Raw genomic sequence first — 26,445 nt, forward strand, 5'->3', positions numbered from 1 at the left:
CCCCAAATAAGAAACCTCACCTTTGGTAGGTTAAACTGACGGTTTACACCATCAATAGATTGGGGCAGGAGTTTGCATTTGTTCACGTAGCTCAGGTGATGAATTGCTAATTAGTCTGCAACTGCAGTTCATCCCAGACCGTGCCATATCTGTACTCAACACAGTTAACAGGGCTCTGACCGCTTTCCTCCCCATCTCCTGTGCCCACCACAGGTTTGTGAGGACAGCAATCCCATTCACACAGGAACCCCAGCGGGACAAGCCAGCCAATGTTCAGCCGTATTACCTCTACGGATCCAAGGTCAGTAAATGAGCCACAACAGCCAGAAGGGGTGGATGTTGGAAGCATTTATTTAGGAAGAAAGAAATGCAAGAACTAGTTCATTAACAGAATGGCGGGTGCAAATGTGCAGGGTCACGTTGCCATGTGAAACCAAAAAGCCGTGCAAGAAGCAGATTCAGTGTGCTTTTGCTATTGCTTTCCCATATTCTTCTCCATAACATGCCTATGTTAGGGGATGCTGACGCTGCTCTGTGCTTGGTGTTGGCACCGAGACCAAGTCACATCCATCTAAATGCGCAGAGAGGAGAGCAAGTTGGAGCTCCAAAGCAGTGCTCCTCCCCGAGGAAGGTACCACTTCAGGAATCCCATTTGTAGTTCAAAATGGGAATTACTAAAATACTTGTGTGTGCAAATACAGACTACATAATACTGACAAAAAGCTTTTTTGTCAGGCTACGATTACTGTTTACACAGGCATTACAAGGGCTTGGGGTGTGATGCTAGTGGAGGATCGCTCAAGTGTGAATCTGCTTGAGTGGAGTTTATTTCTTGTGCACGTTGATTAATGACTCTGAAGTGAACCTACAGCACTGATGCAGGTTAGCTAATGACACTACAGTCAGCCAAGCCTGGCTGTTGCCAGAGAGCTGACTTCGTTTCTTTTTAAAAAACCCTCAGCAAATGAGAATATTTTTGTCACTTGACAAAAATCTTTCTCCCTGCGACCAATGTCCCTGCCTCATGTTCTACCCTGGGACAAACAGCCCCCATGGACACACAGACAGTCCTGTTGGCAAGAGCTGGGAAACAGCAGCACGAACCAAACCTCTAAGCAGGGTCCCCTTCTATTTTGATCATTGAAGGCCGTGCTGTGGCAAGATGGCCCTTTTATCGTCGCTGGTTTTATAGGAAAAAAAGCAGTGGGGGGAGCTGTACGGACTCTCCCTCATGAAACTGGAGCTCCTCATTAGCACAGTCGTCATGGGGACTTCCAGAAGCTCATCTCTCAGTCCGTCGTTCAGTGGACCCTCCGGCGAGCTGCTGCCTTCGCCCACTTCTTCGGGGCTGGCATCGGGATGCTTCAGCCTCACAGCCCGGTGGCACCGTGCAGACCAGAACTGCAGGCAGCCATAGGCCAGGAGAGCAATGAAGCAGAGGAGCAGCAGGCTGCTCACCATCCACATGGAGGTGGTAGGTTCGTGTTTAGAGCCGCCGAAAACCAGGGGTGTTTTGTCCAGAGTGTGGAACGTGGTGCAGTGGTTGCTGGAGGGGTAAGAGTTCTTGCACGTGATGCAGAGGACATAGATGGTGGATGGCGTGAGTTGGTGGAGGATGAGGGAGCTGAGGGGGTGAGGAACTCGCTCCTCACGGTGGAAGTTTTGGCGTAAATAGCCGGCAAAGATGCTGTTCCAGTTGGGGCGGTACATGACATGGTAGTAGTTCTCTGGACAGGGGTTGTTCATGGCCCAGGAGACGGTGGCACTGGTGTAAGTGATGTTGTGCACTTCTATGTTCATCGTACCCCTGTAACCAGATGCAGGGAGAGGCTGAGTTTCCCGATTCGTGTACAGGCTCAAAGGCCACTGACATCAGTGAAGTCTTTCCACTGGCTTTACTGGCCCTTAGATTGGACTCAGGACTATGCCTGGCTAGCTTAGATTAGATGCTAGGTCTTAGATGACTAAAATTACAGAAGATGAATCCTGCTAGTGACCAGACTACTGTATCACCCTGCTTCATGACCAAAAAAACCAGCTGGGACATAGGCTGCACTTTATGCTCTAGTTAGATTTTTAAAAAATCTCATCTTTTTGACTGGTTTTCTATATAGGAAGCTTTTTTAGCTTTTTTGTTTCCCATGGAATAGAAAGGATACTGCAAGTGTGATTAGCATAAACTGATCATTAAGCTAGCTCCAGCTTGCCTTGCAGAGCTTCCAGTAGATATTTTGATTTTACACAGCTTTTCAAATGCTATTTAAAAAGCTGTATAATGATTAATTTACTAGTTTAAGTTGTTGCTGCATTTTCTGTACCTAACTTGTTGCTTAATAGAGTATAAACTCCTCCTGTTCCTACAGCATCTCACACTGTAATATCAGGATCTTAAATGTGAAATCCGAAGGCTGGTGAAATATAAAATCAATGCCTTTAGGAAAGTACAAATATATGAATAATAAGTATAAAGCTCTCCCCCAGATAAAAGACACTGACCGCTAACAAACTACTGTTTAACGATAGCCACAAATCACTTCAGTACATCACTCCTTAGATCCCCAAATTGCTCTCTGAGCCTCGCTGCAGGGTTATCTCTCCCAACCAGCCGAGTGCTCTGAGCAGAAGCTGCGTGCGATAGACCTGGTTTCTTTTTTTCTTTCTTCCTTTCTCTTTTAATATAACTAACTTTCCTTTAATTCACTCAAGCAGCAGCTCATCTTAACGACTGTTTTAACCATTCTTACATGAAGAGCAGAACAGCACACGCGCCCATCGCTGAGCCCTCCCAGAGCCATGGGCAGCCGCTTACCTCCCTGGGCAGGTCCGCGGCGGCCCGTCGGTGCTGGTGAGCAGCGTGGCCACGGGCGGGCAGCGCCTTCCCCTCTTCCCACCGCTCGCCTCCCTCCTGCCTCTGCTAAATTCCTTCCCCGCACGCTGCCTCGTATTATACCCGTCTGGGGCTCCGTCATCTTTCACCATAGCAACCAATAGGAAAGGATGGGCAGGCATCTTCGAGTGATTTGGGAATGTTATCCCTAAAAGCTTTTGCCTGGGAGAAGTATGTGTCTCTGAGGCAGAAAAAAACAAGCCAGGGCAGGTTTTTTTGCTGGCTTGTTTGGCTTGGTTGCGGTTTTCTTTTTTTCCCCTGTCCACAGTCCCCCAGCAAGACCACCACTGCACCCCAGCAGGGTCTGGGGTTGGAGACACGTTGGCACATGGTATGAAATCCGGCATCCTGGCCTGCGGTACACATTGATAGTTTAGTACTCAGGGGCTTTGTCTTTAATTCTATGATTTCTTGCACATATAAACTACTGATGTAAGCCAAAGCCAGTGAGCAATAGATTTTCGTCCCTGATGCTGCAGCGATGTCCATTAGCTTTTTAATACTTTCTAAGCTGTGTGATGGGAATAGGAACTGTTTTCAAAGACCTCGACCTCCTGCTGAACTCCCATGGGATTAAGACAGGCTCTTCTTTGAATGCCCCTGCCTTATAGACAACTCGGGGATGTCCCATCAGTCTGGTGAGAGGGCAGGAGGGAGAGGCAAAGCCAGTGCCAGCAGTGTTCAGGGGAGCAGCCCGAGTCTGTGGCCGGGAGGGGACAGACGTGGCACTGGGCCTGGTAAGGAGAGGCTCTGAACAAGTGACTCGCTGCTCTCTGAAGCCAAAATGTGTTTGAGAGAGGAACTTTCCCAGAATAAATGTTGGTTCTGGGTCTGGAGTTACTTATTCCATGTTGTTCCTGGAAAGGTGCTTGCAACGTTTTGAAGATCTTCTAAATATCAACAGTGATGAGATGATGCAAACTACATGAGGAGGGGCTATTACAAGCCTGGAGGGTATGTGTGGCCCTTGCTTTTGATTTACATTTTGCAGTTCTGGATGTTTTGGTTTTGTCTTCCAAGATCTGTATTCTCTTCTGTCTCTGTGAGTGAGCTGTGGCTGCCAGCGAGCTGGAAGCTGGGAGCAGAGATGAAAATAATTATGGGCAGGGATGGAGACGAAAGTGCTCCCAGGTGGCTTCCTGCCATTTACATGGCTCGGTCCTGCTTACAAAAGCAGGGGGATAGAGAGCTCTTAGCTGGTCCCATGCTGCGAGTAAAGTCCATCCTTGCCTGCAGGGAGAGACCTGAGGATACAAACCCGTGCTTCAGAAAGGTGGATTACACAAGGTAGTAACGTTTTCATGAGAGAACTGCTTTGTTATGGCGTTTGGATTGTTGAGTTTGTCAGTGTTCACAGTTGCTTTGAAATTAAATTTCAATTGTTCACAAATAAGATGTGTTAGGAGAAAAAGAAGAAACCGAGGAAAACAGGAATAGCTGGATTAGGCCAGCAAAGGGTCCTGCTGACCTTTCTCCATGCAGTGATCCATCCTGCTAGCTCAAAGGAAACCACAGCAAAGCTTTCAGTGGTGTTGGTATTACCTGCTCCCAAAATCAAGCTTGCACCAGTTTACACTGGTGATGAGCTTGAAATTCTCATTTCCCAGGATGAGAAGATGCCAAATGCCAGTGCCAGGACTACTCCAGCACTGGTGTTTCCTATATCTGCAGGTGGACCCGGCTGTGGCCCTGCCTGGGACCCCTCACTCCTCACCATAGGATGCAAACAGCGGGCGCGCTCCAGTGGCCAGCAGAAACTGAGCCATTTTCTGCCATTGAGCCACTTATAAAACGCAGCAGGTTGCCAAGTCTACAAAGAAGCTGCAAAATTACCAGCAGCACACTACTTACTGCTCATTGACCACTTTTTAGCTCTGTAAATGCTTTAGATTGGGCTTCATTTATGTATTTTCATGAGCCCTTCTGTTTTTCTTGGCACTGCTGGACCGAGGGTCACGCCAGACTCGCTGGAAATCCCTGGTTCCCTCTCCTGGTTGAATTTGCCCCCTTCCCCCCCTTTTTAAGCGAGCAAGCAGATGTAACCTGAAGGACAGTGCATGCTGCCGGCGCTTGCAAAAATAGTTACGGCGCACGAATGGGATGGAGCTGCTCTATTTTCTACTGCCGTGTCTGCAGCAGCAGCACCACAAAGGTGTTAAGGAGCTGTGGCTGCTACAGGTGGTGTTGGCAGCGGGGGCTGCTGATCCCCTCCAACAGACTGCGTGGGCTGTGCTACCTGGCCTGCCACGGCCATCGGCTTGTTGTTAATAATAGCAGTGTATACAGTCACTGAAAATCGGTAGTTGGTATAGCAAGGCATTAGGCTGAGACACAGAATATATACTGACACAGCCTCTATACACAGAATATACACAGACACAGTCTCAATACGGTATATAAACATGCCTGCTGCATTGTACATCACCTGTCCATCCCAGCTAGGGAATATGTATTTTTTTTGCATGAAAGTCTTAGCAACTGGCTGATACAGCTGAATATGGTAAAAGCTTTATAGGGAGAGTGAAGGTTGCTTGTGGCAGGGGAAGGAACCAGGCCATATTCAGGCAGTTTAACTTAGAGACCTTCCTCTGACTTTTTTAGAGACCCTTCACTGACAATTCTGGTCAGAATTGTTTTTCACTTTCTTAGACACCATCTCAGCTGTCACACTGAAGTTAGGTTGGCTGGGAGCCTGGACTAGACTTGGGCTATGCGCAAGTCCTTTTTTTGTCTCTAAGTATATTCCTCTTTCATTAGCTCTTCAGTTTTCCAAGGAGGTTCTTGCACAAGCGGTATTATCTGTCTGTTATCTCTCTCTGATCTGTTTTATCAGATAAAACCCTCCCTGCCTTTCCTCAGGTGAGCTCAGACAGGTCTAGGTGATGGCCAACAAGAAGCTCAAAGACGTGGAAATGATAACTGGGTTTTGTTTTGCTTCATTTGCTGCTGAATCTGCTCCGGAGCATCCCTAGTAACCTCATGAGCTCCCAAAGCAACGTGGGGGCCTTCCCCACACACTCCCAAGTACTGATGGCTGTCCCTGAGACCTGGGCGCAGGGTGGGACACCTGGGCTCTGTGGGACACTGGGAACTCTGCCTCACGCTGCAAATCCCAGCCTGCCTGCACTCCCAGCCTCCCAGCCCCAAAACCTGCCCGTTTGGCCCCAAACCAAAGGTGGGGCAAACCTCCGCAGTGTCTTTGGCAGCTGCTGCTCCTGAGAATGGTAAAACCTCTCGAGAGGCAGCGAGATCGGGGGCTTTGCTCTGGCTCTCCAAGGGGGTGGAAGCTGCCGCCCAGCATGGGGGAGCGAGCCGTGCCATGCAGCTTGTACCTTCAGCTGCTTTGTCTTAAAATACCCACTGGTGTCATTTTTTACATCCTACAGTCTTTACCCCAAGCTGTGTATCTCACCCTTAAATGGAGTTATATTTTTAATTGCTGGCAGAGTATTATTATTAGACACAAGTCTGCTGCTAATGCGCTGTGTGGCTCTGCGGAGAGCTTGATGAACCTACCTCATCTTGCAGACAGGCGGGGATGAATCATCCCACTCATCTGCAGCCAATGCATGTCCTAAAATGTGTCTTCTCCCAATCAGCCTTATTGCTGGGACCCCCACTTGAGGGAGAAGCCCGCTTGAAAGCTGCTCTCCAGACCCATTATCCCACTCAGAGGCGAGGGAGCGCTGCGAGGTGGGCAGTTGCACAGCAGCACCGTCCGCTCGCTGCCCGAACAGCGAAATGTCAGCCCCGTTATGGGGAAAATCTGACCAATTGCTCCACAACTGGGTACTGATGGTGGCCCATCTCAGGGGAACCATGGCACGTGCACAGACTGGAGACCTGGCTCCTAGCTGTGGAGCAGCAAAGATGCTTCCACAAATGAGCGTGGATTCATGAGCCCACTGAAATGGGGGTATTTAGTTCCCCCCTAGTCTGGATGAACCACCAGTTTGTTAACCGTGGGGAAGTAACAGGGTAAAGGAGCCTATGGAGAGGCCATCTCGGGGCGCGAGGAGCCATCTCAGGGCCGCCTGGCTCACCCCTGCAGCAAGTCGCTTTCTGGAGGTACCGGGGCTGGAATAATGCATTGCAAAAGCCACAGCAACAAAATGCTGCGGGAGCGTGGCTGGGCTGGGGCCCTGGCAGGTTACTGGCTTCCCTCTGGGATGATCGTGTCGGCCATTTGGCAAATGTTACAGCTGGACATCACCTGGTGTTTAACCAGACACACTTTAGAAAACATAAACTATTGCTGTTTTTCACATGTATCAATGTGCGTATCTAATGGCTTTGGATCAGCCTCTACCAGAGAGATTTTTAAAGACTTGGTTATCTAAGAATGGAGATACAAACCTAAGCAGGATACTCAAAAGCAATTCTCGTAACAGGAGTTGGCACCCAAGGAGCTTTGAAAGTAGTCTTCTGTCTGCCCAAAGAATTTTTAAATTCTTGCCCGTACTTGTTCAGGGCCCTTTTGTTTAGTTTTGATGGGAGAGAAAGTTCACACGTTGTGAATGAACGCACTACAGAGCCTCCAAGGTAGCCTTTCTGTACATAATAGTATTAAAGAGGTTTTTTTCACCTACCAGGACCAGGTGAAATTATATTTCACAGAAAGTAGGGGACTTTCTAACTGTGTCTTCTTTCTGCTAGCTCTTTCAAAGAGCACCTAGGAATTATAGTAGGCAATAAGCTGCTGGACCAGAGCGGTGGGGCTGTAACAAAATGAGGCACGATTAATTAATTAATTGATTAAAGCAACTGACAAGTCTATGAAAACGCAATCAGTACATCTGATACTGCGAAACTCTATATCTGAGAGCAAAAGAAAATACTTTTCCAATTCTCAGCAGATGACTTCACTTTGTAACTCATTAGTAACTCAAGTGTTAAAGTAAATCTCAAGGGAGTGAGGCGGAATGGGAGGACAACTGAAGCCTTCAGCTGGCCGTATTGCAATTGCTGGGAGCAGCAGATGTTGGAGGGTAGACAACATTTTGTCCTATTCTACGACTTCAGCACTTGCTCCCTTTCACCCTAAGCTCTTCAATGCATTGGGCCCTCCGCTCTCTTGGCTCCATTAGTGGCAGGGAAGGAAATCCCTGTAGAGTGGGGTCTGTGATATCTGCAGGGAAGCAAGCTCCCTGCTGCGTGAGGATGCACTGTGCCTCTAATACACAGTGTTCACACAAGAAGCAAAGTCAGCCTTGCACAGTGCTTTTGGGATACAGTTTAATTTGTTTTCTTATCCTTGTTTAAGAAAGATCTTTTAGTAAGCATGAGCCAGGGGGTTTATCTGTGTTTTGCTGGAAGGGGCAGTACGTGCCAGAATCTTTTCAAGAACGCGCTTTTTTGCTGTTTACTGAGGTTGCAGTTGTTATAGATGTCATGGGGGGAGACTGCAGCCCTTCTCTGCTGGGCTGAGTCATGATGCCAATACTTCTATTGCAGAGCCCAAGCTGAGCATGTGGTGTCTCAGCTAAATCTGAATTTTCAGTATTTTTTTTGCAGATCACACAAGTGAATTAATTCCCCCTACTTCTGTTTCCCTCAAGCCAAATGGATCCTATAAATGTTCCAGTGACAAAACATTGCAGCAATTTCCACATTTCCAAGATTACACTGATAGAGTGTTCCTGGAAATCACTCTTTCTTTTCTGCTGCTAAAAATTTTCTGGGTCCAGAGCCCCAGGTATTATTCTCCCTACAACAGGGTCAGAGTCTTGCCCTTTTCACAGTCCCATGAGGATGTCTGTTAAGTACAGAGGCTGATGTAGAGCTTTGCAGGATGCAAAAAGGATCTTTTCCATGCCTCTTCCAACTGCCCTTAGGCTCAGACGCTGCAGTTCTTACTTTTCTTAATAAGCCTCATTTAAAGCAAGTGCCCATAGAAAAAAAAATCTGTCTGGTTACCCGTATATAAAGCTTCTTTGTTTTAGTAGAGAAGAATTTGGGTTTGAAGGGGCAAAGGGCTAGTGAACTGAAATCCTTGATCGGGAATGTATGGGAGAGTAAATTACCTTGGAAATGAAAGTGGTGTTGCTACATAGCAGGATAATGAACCTTGTGACATGACAGTGTGTTGAGATTAGAATATGTCTGACTATGTAAGAAGAAAAGCAATCTCCTCTTTGCCACAAGAAGTAGAAGAAATGGGAATTGTCATGGGTATTATTATTTCTCCTTCTGTATCTTAAAAATTATTTGAAGTGATGGGACATAATACCGTGATAAGAGAATTACTTACAGGTCTGGCAAATGTTCCTGTCTAACTGTCATTTGGCTTCTAATTTCTCAGCCTCTCAACATTGCCTACAGTCACATCTATAGCTCCTACCGCAATTTTGTGGGACCACCTCATTTCAAGACGATCTGCAGGCTTCTTGGCTATCAAGGGATTGCAGTGGTCATGGAAGAGCTGTTGAAGATCGTCAAGAGCCTGGTAATTCTGAGCCTAACCCTGGCGATGGAGAAGCCTCGATGCCTTGAGAGGCGCAGGTTGGACAGTCAGCCTGGGCTTTGGGTTCAGGGTATTCACATTTGGGCATCTTCATGTCCCTTGATCCACACTGAAACACTTGTATTAACGGTGTGATTTTCACTGTTGCTGAGGAATCCCACTGATTCCCGTGGGATGATGGAGTGTTTCCACCATCTTGAAGCGTTAACTGTGATCAACCACCTACATCTTGGGGTGGTAGAGTTGGTGTGCTGCTTTGCTAAAAGCCATCGAGAAGTGATTGGGTGGGACATGGCACTCATGGTCCCTCAGCACTACCTATGCTGCAGTCTGGGAGACCTTCAAGACATGTGCTCGTGCTCAGCAATAGCACAAGAGCAGTCTGTCTCACTGCTTTTTATACCCATGGAGAGCTGCAGGAAGGTAGAGAGTGGGCAGCAAAACTGATGAAACCAACTTTTTGAGTCTTTATAAGAAAACTCCTGCTATAGGTGAGTCCTTATTCAAGCCATACTGTCCATTCCCATCAGATATTCAGAAGCCAGGCTGCCAATAGCCCTATCTGCTTTCTAGTTCTCTCTTCTTTTTCAGAAGAGAAATGTGATGTCCGCAGGGAAATGATCCCGTGTGCTCCCTAAGGGCACTAACAATACCGAGCATTAAGAAGGGAGGAGGGAGTGTGCAAAAATGTGTAATTTTTCAGGTCATGCCTTTCTACTAAAACCCTTGCTTTACTGGAAAGACAATTTTCATTCATTATAAATATTTAAATTCTGTTTTGGCTGCAATGACATCATTTTGAACTTGTCTAACAAAGCAATGTAAAACTGAAAAGCGTAAATCCAGTTTCCCTTCTGTAAAGCATAATAGTTACTGAAGATGTAATTTGTGTCACTTAGTTGAAAACGCTGTAGCTGGTGTGCGAGATCAGACAGCATTCAGCACAAAGACAAAGATTTTATGTTTGGCTAAATAGTCTTTAGTGCATAATCCCGTATAATGTATCTACAGGATGCAGGTGTATAACTCCAAATGACAGCAAGTGCTTTTAACTAAGAAATATACTTTGCTCTTGTCCATATTAGTTCAAAAAAACAGATCTGCAGCAACTTGTTCTCTACATGCATGTAAATTCTTTTTTGAACTCTGAGTATCTAGTGATCATTCCTCAGGTGGAGGGAGCATTTCCTGTGCTGGGAAATGACTCCTTTAGCAGCTCTGGTGAAATGCTTTTTGGGTTGGGAGCACAAGTCCAGCTGGATCTAAGACTGAGCCTTGTTTGGATTTCAGCTGCAAACAATGCAAACACAGCAAGCTGTATTTTGAAGTCAAAAATCCATGCAGCTGTGATTTATTATTTGGGAGGAAGCTGTAAAAGCACTTTAACTCCATGCACTTGGGCTGAATTTTATATTTGGGGGAAATCCAAATTAAGCAAGTTCTTCTTGGACTCCAGCTGAAATTCCACCCTGTGCTGTCAGATGTGGACCTGTCCACAACCAACCCTCTTTCAAAACCAACGCCAGGAGAAGCCGTCATTCCAGTTTAACCTCCCTTTGTCTCCGACAGCTACAAGGCACCATCCTGCAGTATGTGAAGACTCTGATCGAAGTAATGCCCAAGATATGCCGCTTGCCAAGACATGAATATGGCTCTCCAGGTGGGTGCTACAGAAAGATGCACAACGGTTGGAACAAGAGCTCGCCCACACGTTTGTACAGCATTTAGTCAGGCACACACTAGTAATTGAGCAAGGTTTGCACCTGAAATGCCAGTGCAGCATGCAGCCCAGGCTCGTTGAAGACTTTGAGCTTCTTTGCTGTTGACTCTAGAACATGTACAGGAAACTTTTCCAGGAAATCTCCTGTTGGAAATTTCCCTTTGAACACACAGATGACCGATAAGGGAATGCCTTCTAGTAGCTTATGTTTTGTTTTCAGGATTCTGTAAGCTTTTGTTATTGTGGGTTCACTAACATTTTTCAAAAGCTCTACTTAGTTGATGCAAAGATTTTTTGCAGCATGACTGCAGTCTGCCTTTGAGGTGGATGGGGAAACTTTGGCTGGTATACGTGAGCCAGCACCAGGACATCCATTACAGACTTGAATCTCTTTTTTCCTCTGATTAGGAAATCCAAGGACTTTATATGAATTACTCCCTATTTCCCAAGGGTTACTGAAAGCAGGATTAGATACTGCGTGCTAGTTCTCCCCAGTGCCAGTCTCCGTCTATCCGTTTAGCAGTTACAGCTTGCAATTTGTGATTAAGGAAATACCAGGATTTGTCTTTTTATCCAAGTCATTGGAGGGTGATTCTGCTCTCGCTTTTCTGACCGTCCTTCCTTGTCTTTTAAGGAATCCTGGAGTTTTTCCACCATCAGCTGAAGGACATCATTGAGTATGCAGAGCTGAAGACCGATGTGTTCCAGAGCCTCAGAGAAGTGGGCAATGCCATTCTCTTCTGCCTCCTTATCGAGCAGGCTTTGGTAAGGCAAAACCCCCTGCACCAACAGATCGTACTTGAAATTGCCAGCTCAAGAGTATAAGTGGAAGTGGGTTCTCCAGCAGAAGAATTTGGGAAATGTTACCTTCCATCTTCTCATGTGCTCAGGGTCTGTCTGGGCCTGTGTTATTGGGGTCTGTGGGCATGTCCATGGGGATGGTATGCATTGGCGCTTGGTCACTGACATCTGGGATTGCTGAAGGAGAATCTGAATACTGGAAGATCTAGATTTAATTCTTGGACCCAAAGCTACCCCTTGTTCATCCTTCTCAGAAATAAAACCAACTGGAGCTTATTTCTAGATTGTAAGCTCTCTGGGGCAGGGATCAATACTTTTTTATATACATATTTGTACAGTGAGAAGTAGATTTGAGCCCTTTGCTCTTTTGGGGTGCCAGTGCAATGAAAAAAACCTGATTGATTCTAACGGTGATAAGGATAAAGCAATCCAACAGGAAGGAAATCTCAGAAGAGCTGATAATGTATTTCCTATGACTTAACTTCACTGAAAACTTAGCTGGAGTGACGACTTGGCATTGCCCCCTGCACAAGTGTTTTGCACGTGCACAAGTCTCTCAGCTCATGTGATGCCCTTTCTGGTATGGGGCAAAGGCTATGGCTGAGTGCCACACATCATCTTAGCTTCTAGTTTTTCATACAATGAATTTACCTTGTAATGAATTTATCTCACAATTTGGCCTAGAGCCAACTGAGGAGTGTTCAACAACACAATTTTACATTAAAATGCATATTTCATGTCATAATGGTTTTGGCAGGGTTGTTTCAGTTTTTCCAGAAGTATTTCAGAAAGACCTCCCTAGCATAAGACAGGATTTCCAAGCAAAGCCAGAAAGTTTTGTTCAGAGCAAAACCAGAAGGAAGTTCAAAGATTCCAAGTTTTATCCAACCATAGAGCACACGGAAAACTGAAAATCTCTGCGTGTCCTCAAAATGGATATTTCTGCACTTGCCTTTGCATTTTAACCCTGGATATAGAGACTTTTAGTTCCCGATATGATATATCAAACACATTCAGTGAGCAGTAGTTGCGTAAGATTAAAAAAACTAGAGAGATGTATATCACCCAGCAGCTTGGCTTTATTTTATAGAATGACCAGAGTTGCCAACTATATCCTGGTAGTTTCTGTTCCTTTTGGGGCTTCGTCACTGCCTTCTGCTGTTCTCGGTGTTGGATTTTATGCTGGATGTACTGCATTTGCCTCTTCCGTCCCATCTTTAAATGGATACTTAAGGGACACATGGTTTCTTTTAGAAATCCTTCATTTCAATGCAAAAATGTTCCTGCAGTCCCAGGAGCTGTACATCAGCAGTATACTGGCATTTTAGAATAGCAGAAAATAAAGAAAAGAAGATGGTGAGAATTTGGGGGTCCTTTTAGGAAGGCTGCCCATCAAAGGCCACATCTGCCCACTTTCCGTGCCAGCCAAAGTCTCTCCCTCTCTGATCCCCCGTTTTTCCACACAGAAATAGATTCAGAATATAAAGCCATTTTGCACGCAGCGAGCACTGGTTCTCGCTCGCTGGAAGATGTTAGATGCCTAGAGCCATCACGTAACAAGATTTTCCCTCTTAACGGAGCTCTTATGCAGCAGGAGCAATTGCTTTTATGGTGCAGTTATCTTCATAGCTGTCAGAATGATCTAAGGCTGGTGGTATTTGCTGGCAGAGACTGCTGTAGTGAAGATGTGCAGTCTGCTCCATTCTACCCCCTTTTAATTGTTTAAATTTGAGGAATGAGGGGTTGCTTGGGACTAAATTTCTAAGCAGAATTCTTACTCTCAGGTAATGGGCCTTGGGGAAAAGATCTATTAGTAACATGACTAATTTTGGGACAGATATCAGGTGACTGTAGGCTGCAAATGGTGAAAATACTCTCTTTATCAGAGGGAAACAGCAGTGGAAGAACATTCATCTAGGAACAAATAGTGTTTTGCAAACAAAATAACCAAGGTGACAGGCACACTCCGTTAGCATCAGCATCTCTCTGCCCGCGGAGGGACCCCGGACTGTTCCTGTCCCTCCAGCACTGTGTCACAAACTGCACTCCCACAAACTCGCTCTCATCCCAGCATCCATGCGCCAGTACAGCCTCCTGCAGCTCCATGCTCCACTGTCCTCTCTCTCTTGACTGGAAGGTGGGGTATCCCCCCATGCATCCCAAACAGACCCAGCCAAGTCATTCCATCTGGCCCCCAAATATCTTTTGCTACGCTGTCATGACCTGCTTTCGAGTGTGTCTAAAACTCTACAATAAGCTCAGAACTGAAAGCATGTCCTAGAACTAGACTTTTGTAGGAGCAAACTAATGCCTTGTTGTGACGCAATGCCTCTGTGTTAAACAGCTTTGGTTTCCTTGCTGCTGTTTCCCATCGCAGACTCGTATACAATGTATTGTCAGCCATCGCTCCTCAGTCTCCACCTGCCTATTTCTAGGTTTCTCCTCCTTGCGCATCTGTGTTTGGGATTATTGTTTCTCAAGTGCATCAGCATGCATTCTCTCAGGTGGCATCTCATGATGTTATTCCTCTCTGGACTTCTGTATTATTCTCCCTGGTGCCCACACCACTGGGATTCTGGTCCGATAGCCCTGGCTGAGAACACCATATGAACAACCAAATAATTTCAGACCAACGTATTATATACCTATTTGCAATAGAGCCATGCATCAGTATATTTTACATGTACACATCTGAAAATAACTAAGCCAAAGGGTAATTTCCACCTGGGCACTCTCTGTAAAAATAAACAGCAGGAAGTCATCAGGGTAAGATGAAACTGAAACCTCCATGTTCTTTATCCCCTCTGAGTTGCAGTGCTAGTAAGCGGGACAGAAAATAAATGTAAAGCTCTGACCTTGTATCAGCAGGAAGTAACTTATTTGAGTTAAGGAAACTTCCCGTCTTAAGCTGAGAGGTACTTCTTCCAGTTTTAGTTCATTTAGGTTCAAACCATTGGAGTTACTACTGAGCTGGGTTGGATTTGAATAGGTGCCGTAGACATGAATTGTTGTAGTGTTGCCCAGGCCCCTGAGCCATACACTCAACCCCTATAGGTATTTTTTAACTTACTTTATCTTTCTTTCTTCCTGCCTCAGTCCCAGGAAGAAGTTTGTGATTTGCTGCATGCTGCTCCCTTCCAAAATATTTTGCCCAGGGTCTACATCAAAGGTAAGAAGCTGAGAGGGAAGCAGTGGACAGACTCAGAGGTCTCTGCCCAGAAGCTGTTTCTCTCCCATTTCTGCTGAGGATTAGTTCTGGCCCTGCTTCCCCCTCGAAATAGATACGTGGATACAGCCAAAAGTCAGGTGGAAACAAATGCCAAGGGTGCATTTTCTGTAGCCTAGTTACAGACTGAAACCTTAGTCAGTTTGGGGGTTCCCTTAAGGTTTTAAAGCCATTTCACAGCCTCTTTGGAGAATGACAGCATGAAATGTCCATCTCAACAGGAGTGATCAGTAACAGGGACATGCTTTTGGACATGTGTGATTAAGCTGCTGCTGAGACTGCAATCGCACATCCCTCCCTTCTCTGCATCACTGGTTCCCTCATTCGCTGTCGGTTTGGCTCACTGATCCAAAGTCTCATTGGATGGTTGCTGGGGGGCAGCTCTGAGCAAACTCGGCGGAAATTGCGGGTCTCCACTTCCTCCTCTCATTTCACTGTTTGCTGCTCGCTTGACAGAAGGAGAACGCTTGGAGGTGCGCATGAAGCGTCTCGAAGCCAAGTATGCCCCACTTCACCTGGTTCCCTTAATAGAGAGGCTGGGCACTCCGCAGGTAAGGATTTCATTGAAAGGGATGGCTGTTGAAAATTCATAGCAGTCCCCAGATGGCCTGTTTGGCCTTGGGAAAGTGATCCTTTTTTTTTTTTTTTTCCCCCAAAAAAAAACATCAATCAGACAAAAAATCAGAATCCTTGCCCTAGCAGACACTTTGAAGGGAAATTTGTGAGCGGGTCCAGAGATGGTGTGTTGCTGCCTCTGGTCTGGAGAGCTGGCGGGGAGCTGTAAGGCAAGTGTGCTAGAAGCCAGCTCTGAATAAGAGCAACTCTGAAAAACTCTTCTTCTCCATTTTAAAAAGATGGAGAATTGCTGGGGTGGTTTGAGGGGAAACTTTGCAGGGCTGTCCCCGACTTAATCAATTGCCATTGCTTTTGGGGATCCCATTTTAGGGCTGCAGTGTGGTCCATTTTTAAGCTCATCCCTGTCAAGGAATACATCTGAGAATGGTTTCCCTCCTAGCACACGCTTAGAGCTTCAGCACATGCTTAAAATTATAGCTCCGTTTAAGTGTCTTCTTGAGATGGGTCTCAGCTTGGAAAAGATCTCCTGTGCAGAAATTGAATACTGTTAAAAATATCTCCGTAGATTGATCAATGTAATGGGCAAAATTTGAGCTCCATTGATATCAATGGCCAAACTTCCACTGCCTACTTAGTGGGGTTGATGGGATAAAAATCATTCAAAGTATTAAATGAATCAACACCCTTTTTCTGTAATGTACTGCCAAGGGAATGGAATGAACACTCAGTTGTATCAGGTGACAGATCTACGGCAGGCAGAAAGTTGTTGATTTTTTTTCTTGTTTTTCTGATGGATCAAGGACATTTTGAACTTTGCTTCATTGGAAATCATATGAAACAAAGAAATTGGCTGGATAACTGAGGGCTTTGTCTTACTTCGTAGACACTTCTCTCACTTCCCATTGACTTCCTTTTAAAGGAGACACTCGAGAAAAAGAATTCACCTCTGTGTTTTTGTGTCTTTGTGTTGGTCTTTCTATCTCTCCTTCTTTCCATGCAAAATCATCATTGAAATCTGCTATTAGAGTCCACTCGTTGCTTATCCCTGACATAGTTATGAAGGTGATGAAAACAAAAGGTATTTCATGTCCCACTAAAAATTAATTTTTCTGTAAACTGTTCCCATATTCATCACACAGGTACAGTTGAGTACCAGATCTTTTTTGAGCTCAGATGTAAATGAACACAAGAGTCACTTTCTATAGGTGCCTCCATAGCTTCTAAGCTTGCTCCTTATGCAGTTTTGGACATGCATTTTGGAAATGCAGTTTTGGACACAGGCCATACGGGATTTTTTCCTGCAGAACGCGTAAGTGCCTTTTAGCAATTGCCCAGAATCTGAGCAGAAGTTGCCTGCTAGATGCCTCTCCCAAAAGGTGGCTCTGTGCATTTCGTATAATTACGTGCTGTGAAGGGGCTGAGCCAGAGGCTGCTGTAGTTAGTGGGGATTTATCAGTCTTTGCAGGCTTTGGGTACAGTTCTTACAAGCTTGCCAGTTAACAAGCTGTAAAAGAGGTATGGCACAACTGGATTTGTGCAATGGCAGGAAAACTGTCGGTGATTGTTGTAAATAATTGGTTTGCGCTGGGAATCCAGAAGCAGCTGTTTGATAGGTGATTCATAAAGAACCAGGGGGGTCAAAGTGGTTCATTAAAGGAATCCTCTCCCTTTTAATGCTGATCATAGGGGTATTTAGTAAGGGATTTTCAAAAGTGCTTGGTCAGTCTGATTTTTTCACTGGAAGAAATGGGAGCCTTTCCTTTTGAAGACAGAGGGAATAGCTGAGCCAGCACAGTTGGCATCCTTTGATAATCTATCTCGAGAGCACCCTTCCTCTCCTGATCTTAGAAATCAGTGGGACCCCAGACTGTGAGGCCGATCTGGCCACAAGACTAATAGCTCTCCAGTCTGCCTTCACCATGTTAGATATCTACCCAACGGTAGTAGTCCTGTATCAAAGACTGGTCTTATGGTGATGAATTTTAGAACCAAATTCTGTCTGTGAATGTGTATAACTGAGTGGCCCTACGTCCTTTGAAAGCCAGATAACATCCCTTTCTAGATTAAGATTTCTTCAGAAACGGTATACTAAGATCATTGGACTAGTTTGTTCTCAAAAGTACCTGTTCTATCACTATATCTTAGCAAACAGTAATGCTAATACCTAATTTATATTTGAAAAGGCTTTACTTCTACTGTGTCCCCATTTTGCCATCATAGACTAGTGTGTGCAGATGCTGATCTGTACCCATAAGAGCTTGGAGCAGGTGAGGAGAGAGAAAGTGTACAGCCTTTAGCTATAAAAACAAGCTGGATAAAATAAAGCTTTACTTGCTAAGCAAACATATGCAAGTGCGTGCCATGAAACCGGTGATATCATTCCTGCGTTTAACAGATCTAGGGATCCCAGACCTAATCTGGCCTCTGCACAGCAAAACAGCTTTCCCTTGATATTTGCTATTAGTTGAACATTAATTGATCCGAGGCTCCCAGAACGTCCTTGAAATTGCGGCACCAGCAGGAACTGTAACACTTCTAATTTCAGTAGCCACCAAACTAAAAATGCTTTAGGTTACTGCCAGCGTAAACTAATAGTCAGGAAAGGGGACATGCAGGCACATTCATGGTTTTTTAGAGTGGAATAAAGACGACCCAAGTAAACTGAGCATAATTCATGTTCTTAATGTCTGGCCAGGACACGTGCCTGCCTGTTGTACCAGATGTTCTGAGCCCCCATCATGATTCTGATCGGGATGACGTTTTTATAGGCATTACAGGGACGGCTGGAAATGGAGCAAAAGCTTAAAAACTACTTCAAGCTCCAGGAAGTCCTCTGGGATAGGCAGGGGGTGGGTAAATGTCACACTTGCTCTGCATGCCTCTGCCAAAGTGGTGAGAGGAGTAAAAGGCTCTGCCTGTGGGGCCAGGGCACTGTGGCAGCCACTTATCTAGCGGGGTGAGCACGGCAGAGCTGGAACCTCCCACAGCCACAGGCACGACTCTAACAGCACTCGGCTCCCATTTCCCATGTTATTTTTGGCAGCACTGCAAAGAAAAGTCAGTAATGCTGCTGGAAATGGCAAGAAATGGGGCAGCTAAGAGGATATCAGAGCAGCGAGCAAACTCCACGCTTGCACCCCAGCCCCACTCAGTGAGCTCAGTGGGGTCACTGCTCCCGTGCTGGGGGGAGGCCCTGCTTGCTTATTTAAAACCCCCTTTTTTTTTTCCTCTGGGGGAGCAATGGGGCTGAAATGAAGTCAATTCTCTTTTAATTTGCCTCTAGTGTAAAAGCCAAATGAACTCCATCCAATGGAGCCATTCCAGATTTGTACCTGTAAATCTGAGTGGGGATGTCACAGAAGTTCTCCACACATGTAAAGCTTTCACATCTGGAAAAAAATATTATTTGACTTCCTTATAAACCACAGGTTTTCCAGTATTAAGGTTCTGGTGGCTTCTCATCTTCCTCAGAGCTTTTTAACCCTAACTAGAAAAGAAATCAAGAAAGCCATAGGCTATCTACATTTTAAAGAGATGATGGCAATGTCCTGGGAAGCAAAATGTCCCTGTTCTCTCCTGTTTTATTTTCGTAATCTGCAGAAATCATGAAATTAAACCCAGCAACGCTGAGTAGCACTAATATAACAGAACAGCGTGCTAGCAGAATTAAGGATCAGTATTTCTGATCAGAGCTTTGCCTTCAACTTTTGTTTTCTGACGTACGTAGTTATTTCAAAAGATGCTTAGGTTGGTGAAATATAATTGAGCACAATATTAAGTCTGCTTCCATTGGAGGGATGAGTATTCTCTGGTGGGGAGTGCCATGGGAGCAGCCATCAGAGGTAAGGTTGGACCTTGCATGGGATGTGTGTTAACTTTGAAAGAGTTGGGGAGACCGGCAAGCGTTAAGTCCAGCGAGAGGGTCTGTCTGTATTACATCGTCACTTCTGTTTCTTTGGTTCTCCTCCTCCTCAGCAAATAGCCATCGCCCGGGAGGGTGACTTGCTGACCAAGGAGCGGCTATGCTGCGGGCTGTCCATGTTTGAGGTGATCCTGACGCGAATTAGGAGCTATCTGCAAGACCCGATCTGGCGCGGGCCACCCCCAACGAACGGGGTCATGCATGTGGACGAGTGCGTGGAGTTTCACCGGCTCTGGAGTGCCATGCAGTTTGTGTACTGCATCCCCGTGGGCACCAACGAGTTCACTGCAGAGTGAGTGTCTGTCAGCTGGCTCTGCCATTAGTGCGGCTTGTGAGCTAGCGGGGCCGGCAAGCCCCCGGGATGCCCTCAGCTGCAGCGATAGCCTCAGCCAGTGTAGGGTACAGGGGGAATGTGGGTCCTTGATGAAGGGACTTTGTTGTGCGTGGACATAAAGAGATGCCCAGAGAGCTTTCTATCTGAACAGCTGGGGAAAAGAACAATGGAAAGGGACATGCCCAAAGGAACGTGCAGAAGGAGATGGGTAGATGGGCCAACAACCCAAGTCAGAGGCTAGGTCCTCATCCATCTTACCCTGCACAGCCTGCCCCTGGTGTAATTCTGCATATCTCCTTCTGAGTTCATTTTCTCTAGGTGTATACCCACTTTCTAGGAGTAGGACTGAATCTGATTTCCCTAGGAACTCACCAAGGAAAGTTCCTGGTGCCATGGTAGGACTTCTCTTACCTAACTCTATCCTGTCACCTTTCCCCACCCCATCACCCTGTCCTCTTTCCAGGCAGTGCTTTGGAGATGGTCTGAACTGGGCAGGTTGCTCTATCATTGTTCTCCTTGGACAGCAACGGCGCTTTGACCTATTTGACTTCTGCTATCACCTGCTGAAGGTGCAGAGGCAGGACGGGAAGGATGAAATCATAAAGAATGTGGTAAGTTGAAGGGTGAGGTCCCAAAGAACCTGAACCAGCACACTTCTCTCTCTGTTTTCTGTCTTGCTTTGTCCAAACTCATAAATTACAACCATGCCCGGTGTTAACCTTATTCAAACTGGACACACTCGCTGTGAGATTTCCATCTGCAGTCTCAGCAGAGAGGCCAAGGTTTTAATTGGCTCGACAATTGAATCTTTTTTCTCCCAAAGCTTTTCCCTTCTTCCTGGGGTTGGGAAGCTGGAGCCGAGAAGCTGGTATTTCCAGCAACCATCCTGTGATCTCAGTGGCTTTATCAATAAGCAGCTGGGAGTCTAGATTTTAGAACAGTTAACTTAGGACCACGCACTGACCTTGTTAATGCTCTGTCTTGAGTCATCAAACCCTGTAATGAAGTGAGTCGCGGGTCCCTGGGAGGTGCTAAGTGGAACTGTAACGTGTTATAGCTGCTTTGCTTTAGCAGAGGTTTCCAGCAGCAGGGCAGAGGTACTGGTACTTTCTAGGTGGTCAGATGACATAAGACTCTCTTCATCTGCTGTTTTTCTCCCTCACCATCCCTCCAGCCCTTGAAGAAGATGGCCGACAGGATCAGGAAGTATCAGATCCTCAACAACGAGATTTTTGCCATCCTGAACAAGTACATGAAGTCGGTGGAAACAGACAGTTCCACGGTGGAGCATGTGCGCTGCTTCCAGCCCCCAATCCACCAGTCGCTGGCCACCACCTGCTAGTGTGGACACTGACCCCATGCGGGTTGGGAAGGGAGAAGGGACTGAACCCAGAACAGCTGGGAGGGGTAAACTTGATGGCATGAGACCTGGCAACAAAGTAAGACTGGGTATGCCTACTACACACGAGGACGCATCTTCCCATCCAGCCCTGTTTGAGTGCATGTTCTTCTGTACCATCCCTGTGATCGGTTTTACTTGTAGCTTTCAGACTTGGGGGTGGGTGGGGGCGGGCGGGCGAAATGTGCTTTTCTTCCATGAAGTGGTCCGGTTTTTCCCTGTGATTCATCCAATCAAACGCATCACTCTGAAGCCATATTGCAGCCCCAAACGTGGGGGGGGTCCTGGAGGAAGAGCTCCGTGCTTCCGCAGCGCCAGGAGTCCACTCCCACCGCAGAAGCAATGGGGCAAATCACCCCCAATGACATGTGCCACCAGCCATGGAGCAGGAGGGTCTGAAGACAAGCCCCTGATTCACTCTTTAGGAGGAGGAAGGGATGAAGGCAGGATGTCACCTGTGGCATCACCCTGAGGATCAAGTGATGGGTGCAGAAGAGCCGTGCCGGGCTGGTCTTGGATGGCTGCATGCCCCAGGCTGGGGCTAGCTTCGTGCTCTCTGCCACATCATTGGCCTTTCTAGCATCTGTTAAAGGGAGCTTTGGCACGTGGGTTTCAGAATAGCAATGATGTAGTCGCCAAATAATTCCTCAGCACTTCAGAGAGCTGGGGAAAGAGAAAATGGCCTGGCTTTTTCCCTGCTATGTGACATCCACTTATTTTAATGCAAAGGGTTCTCCCCGAAGACACATCTTCCATGGACTAAACAAGATTTCTTACGGACTACAGAAGAGGCTGCATTCATGTGAATGTGTTCTTGAACATATGAATTTGGGTGGAAATAATCACTGGTCCTGACAGGAGGCAGGTGTAGTTACCTCAAACATACATGATCTTTGATCTTTGGCCAAGGATGAGAGCTGGGGTGTGTAATTTGTGTATGTTCTGGGATGCTATTTTCCCTTGTTTTAGACAAATTCCTAGTGGCACAGTGACCAAATATCTTTCTTCAGAGAACGGTGACTATCAGCAGGGCTTAGGAAACTTCCCATCACTCAGAAATTATGAGATTGTTTAGAAGAGGTGAAATACAGGATAAGCATTAAAAAATACCCAGAATTTTCCAGGTTTAAAGGCATTCAGAGGGAACGCTGGAGTCTGTTTCCTTTTCCCACTCAGCTAATCTAAGATCCCTGGATATTGAGAACAAATTCAGTAGGAACTTCAAGGAGGATTTCATAACTCATGGTCTTCCCTGCTTCCCCTCAGTAGTGTCATTGAAGTGATACAAAAGCTTGTGCTTGAAGTTAAAGGAGATCAAACCACATGCTCCAAGAGAAAATGATGCTAGCCTCACCACTGGCAGTATTTTAATTTCTCAGCTTTAGCCAGGTCACAGCAGATGATTGCTGTTACAGTATACAGATGTGATAATATATATTCCTTTCACGCATTTCATCATGCCTTGTAAACTGCATGCTATTACAGATGTTAAAAAGGCAGAGCCTGGGCATTTATTCTCTCGGAGGGAACATATAATTAATTAGTAGAAATGTCCCAGCTGGAGTATTTTGTCTTAGGAAACAGCAGCCAGCAAACTACTATTAGCAAGAGGAGATTTTGCTGGGTGGGATGAATTTGTTCTCCCAGACGCTCGTCACCTACTCCCTTGATAATCAATAAACACCCCACACGTGAAAAGTGCTGGACTCAATTGAGTTTCCTTTAATTACCGAGACAGACATTTAAACTGCGGGGAGGAAATTGTGCGGCACAGTAATCTGAAAGTAAAATGAAATCTCAGGAAGTCTGGCTGAAATCTTTGAGTGGCAGGGAAGGACCCAGCCCGGCAAGGCGAGTTGTTTCCTCCATGTCGTGAGGAAGAGCAGAAGAGCATCTGGGACTCGATGACACTGCAGGGCTCTTGCTCTCCATTTACTCTTCCACTAAGGATGTCAGTTCTGGTTTTCCATCATATTCCAACACTTCTACACTACTGGAGTGAGGGTATCTACAGATATATATTTTTAAAAGGAAGAGGAGAATCAAGCACTTTATTTTTTGTGGAAAACAAGATACGAGGAAGATAGATCCAACCAAGATCCTATTTTTCCTGACCTAAATAGTAAGTGCTTGTTATTTTGGTATGAAAGTGTTGCTGAAAAGGTGGCACAAGTCCCTGTCTGAGGGCACAGCACAAGTTAAATGTCCTACTGCGTCTGACATGTTATGGGATGTTGGAGTTTTCTCAGAAACCAGCATGAGCAAGAAGTTACCACAAAAGGATGAACTGTACCACATGGCCCAGTCTCAGCTACCTAGACAAAATAGGATATAGTAAGGTGAATTTAAATGCCTGTTTTCATCTGTTTAGGTCTGGAGTGAGTCATGAGATATTTTACCTAAACATGAATATCACTTTGCATTCTTTTGCTGTGGTTTTGCCATAATAATTCTCTGAAACCCTGCAAAACACAGTTGCATGTACTTGAAAGAACAGGTAGGTGAAATCTATTTATTGCCCTCAGATTTGCTGGCAAAACGTAAAATCCCTTCAGATTCCGAGGGATTAAATGTTTTGAGTGAAATGTCCGAAGTGCATGAACAAAATGTAAAGTGTTTTTGACTGTAGAGTGTATGCAGATGTTTTGCCTTGTTGCTCAAGTAGTATGAGGTATCAGCTAGGAATAATCTTACGGTCTTCATTTCTGAGATTTGATGTTCTTGTCCTTTTTTTATCTAAAGGATGCAAATAGTCTTTAGCTTCAGTTCTCTAACTCTCCTTGACTGTGTATGAGAAAGAGGTCCAGGCTTAGGTCTTTAAAGAACTCCATGAAAATGGAATCTTTTTCCTCCTGTCCTTTTTTTAATGTCATAATTGTTAATGGAAATAGGGAGCAAATTTGTAACAGTAGGGCTAAATAGTAACAGATTGCTATGGGTCGGGCATATTCTCCACACTTACAGACTTTCTGCCAAGTTTGGGTGTCTTCCTTGCAGATATGCTCTAATCCTATAGTTTTCAGCCTTTTACCATCTGCAGACCCCTAATTTTTTTTCCTAGGTAAATGCAGACCCCTGTGTGGATACTTTAAGTCCACTGACTATGGGCTTGCTTTTTTACCTACATTTTCCTGCTTACTCTGACTCTGAAGTAGTCTGCAAACTCCCCGGGATTTACCAGCCACCACTTGGAACGTCTACTTCAAAGACGAGTTGTTGGCTTGACACAGGAATTACAGGGGGAAGAAAGGATGGCCTGTGTCAACAATGAAGTCAGACTAGGTTATTTTAATGTTCCCTCCGGCTTTGACATTATAAAATGTGACTATTGACAGTGCACATGCCTTTCTTGGATGATGCTACACTTGACTTTCAATGATACAATAGAAAGGGGAAGCAAACTAGTTCAAGCTCAGCACTTCAATGGTTTTCCTTTTAAACTCTGACAGCACTTACTAGCATTGAACAACATGTTAGTCCTTTTTCTCCTGCATTACTCCAGTCCAGTAGGTTCATGTGTGTTTGAGAACAAAAGAAAAAAGAATTGAAGGTGTAAAAACGCCAAGAAAATATTCTCAAAAACTCTTGTCAAATGTACCATATTTGTATGAAAAGCTGCTTGAGTTATTTTGTACAATGAATTTTATTTATGGTGAGGTATATTTACGCTCGTGATCTGATAACGGTGTTAAATTTTTGATCCATATTTGCTATGCAGCTGAAGATGATATTTTGGTTTTGTATTATTATTTTTTGCTGTTGTTCTAAAATTCAGCTAACAGAAGCTTCCATCTCCATTAGAAATGCTTCTGCAAGAGTAAAGCATCTGGTACATGGTGATATGTCCCGTAACACAGCAACCAACAGTGTGTACAACAAATGTGGGATGACTTTTGTGACAAAGAGAAATAAAAATTGGGCTCATTCATGAAATGGGCAGACTTTACCTTGTGGTGTCATCATCATTGCAATAACTATTATTTGGGGAGAGCCTCCAACTGCACCTGGCACAAAGAAAAAGCTAAGAGGAATAATGGCAGCATTTTGTTGATAAAAACGTCAAGCTTTTGTCAAAACCAAAGAAAAAGAAATTAAGCTTTCTGGCCAACACCAAAGCAAACAAACAAATTTTCCTATCAAAAAGTTAATGATTTTTGAGAAAAACATCCTTCCACAACAAATTTTTATTTGAAAACTTGTTTTAGTATAAGAGGGCTGGCGGAGGGAAACTTACATAATTATTTTTAATAGAATTTGACAGGCCTTACTCAAAACAAAGCTAAACTGAGGAGCTAATTTCCTCTCATTACCACAGCCTTGTCAACTCAACAGGGGCCTTTTTATTCCAGGAGACTGCCCTTGCTAGTTTTTTCCAAATTTCCATTTGAAACCATTCTTAGGTTTATGTTAAAAGCATCCGAGGAGCAGCCATGGTTGTTGACTGCAGAAGGAGCAGTGGGAACCAAGGGGAAAAGACCTTCTGGGAGCTGAGTAATTACGGTGAAACAACTGTTGCGGATCTATGTATGGGGGTGGGAGCACCTATGCTTCATCAGCTCTAGACAAAATACTGTAACTGATGCTCCCTTTCATAGCTTCTTCCCAAGACTTCCTCATGGGAACAGCTTCCTAGCTTAAGAGGAATAAAAATGCAATGATTCTTCACATAAAATTGGAAGTGAACTTTACACCATGACCAGGCAGCTCTGCTGATCTTTCCGATGCGCTTTAAGTCAAGGGGCACATAATGTGCCTGCAGCTTTGTGTGTAATGTACTGCTGCGGAGGACTATTTGCCTAATGATTGAAAGTTGCCCAATGTTTACTGATTCAACATGGTTCTGCAACAGGGAATGGCAGAGAGGAGAGCAGGACTTTCATCCCGACTCAGCCACTGATACTAGGCAGGTTGTTTGGTTTTCATCCTTTCCTCCATCAAGATTTCTTTTTTTTTTTTTCCTTTTTTTTTTAAACTAATTTTAGCTGCTGTCTCGTGGACACCCCAGTACTAACACCAGCCCTAAGAAGTGCCGAGAGCTCACAGGCTGCATGGTCTCACCTGGAGCCAGAAGCAATCCTTGCTTTGAGTATCAGGGTCCAAGACTCTGAATTTTGGAC

General features: G+C 45.3%; 2 protein-coding genes across 5 annotated transcripts in view; one reads left to right on the top strand and one right to left on the bottom strand.

Moving 5' to 3' along the window:
* Positions 1–25,274, top strand: part of CYFIP2 (cytoplasmic FMR1 interacting protein 2) — a 57,738-nt gene extending 32,464 nt beyond the window's left edge. For all 4 annotated transcript variants that reach the window (XM_076349727.1, XM_076349726.1, XM_076349729.1 and 1 more), the window contains exons 23-31: positions 214–301; positions 9,189–9,332; positions 10,920–11,010; positions 11,705–11,835; positions 14,968–15,040; positions 15,554–15,648; positions 19,649–19,887; positions 20,393–20,540; positions 21,104–25,274. In XM_076349727.1, the coding sequence (XP_076205842.1) occupies positions 214–301; positions 9,189–9,332; positions 10,920–11,010; positions 11,705–11,835; positions 14,968–15,040; positions 15,554–15,648; positions 19,649–19,887; positions 20,393–20,540; positions 21,104–21,271 (1,177 nt within the window). In that variant the 3' untranslated portion in view covers positions 21,272–25,274. The remainder of the gene's footprint in view (positions 1–213; positions 302–9,188; positions 9,333–10,919; positions 11,011–11,704; positions 11,836–14,967; positions 15,041–15,553; positions 15,649–19,648; positions 19,888–20,392; positions 20,541–21,103) is intronic.
* Positions 334–3,009, bottom strand: FNDC9 (fibronectin type III domain containing 9). Its single transcript, XM_076349892.1, has 2 exons — positions 2,810–3,009; positions 334–1,807 (listed from the first exon to the last, which is right to left on the bottom strand). The coding sequence occupies exons 1-2, from the start codon at positions 3,007–3,009 to the stop codon at positions 1,138–1,140; spliced, it is 870 nt and encodes a 289-aa protein (XP_076206007.1). The 3' UTR covers positions 334–1,137.
* Positions 25,275–26,445: the final 1,171 nt, after the last annotated feature.

Source organism: Aptenodytes patagonicus, chromosome 12 (genome assembly GCF_965638725.1).
Source record: "Aptenodytes patagonicus chromosome 12, bAptPat1.pri.cur, whole genome shotgun sequence".
In the NCBI taxonomy this organism is placed as follows: Eukaryota; Metazoa; Chordata; class Aves; order Sphenisciformes; family Spheniscidae; genus Aptenodytes; species Aptenodytes patagonicus.

Excerpts from the sequence above, each read along its gene's own strand:
- FNDC9 (XM_076349892.1), bottom strand. The coding sequence starts at position 3,009 with ATGCCTGCCCATCCTTTCCTATTGGTTGCTATGGTGAAAGATGACGGA. Across the intron at positions 1,808-2,809 it reads CCGCGGACCTGCCCAGGGAG|GGGTACGATGAACATAGAAG; the intron begins GTAAGCGGCTGC and ends ATCTGGTTACAG.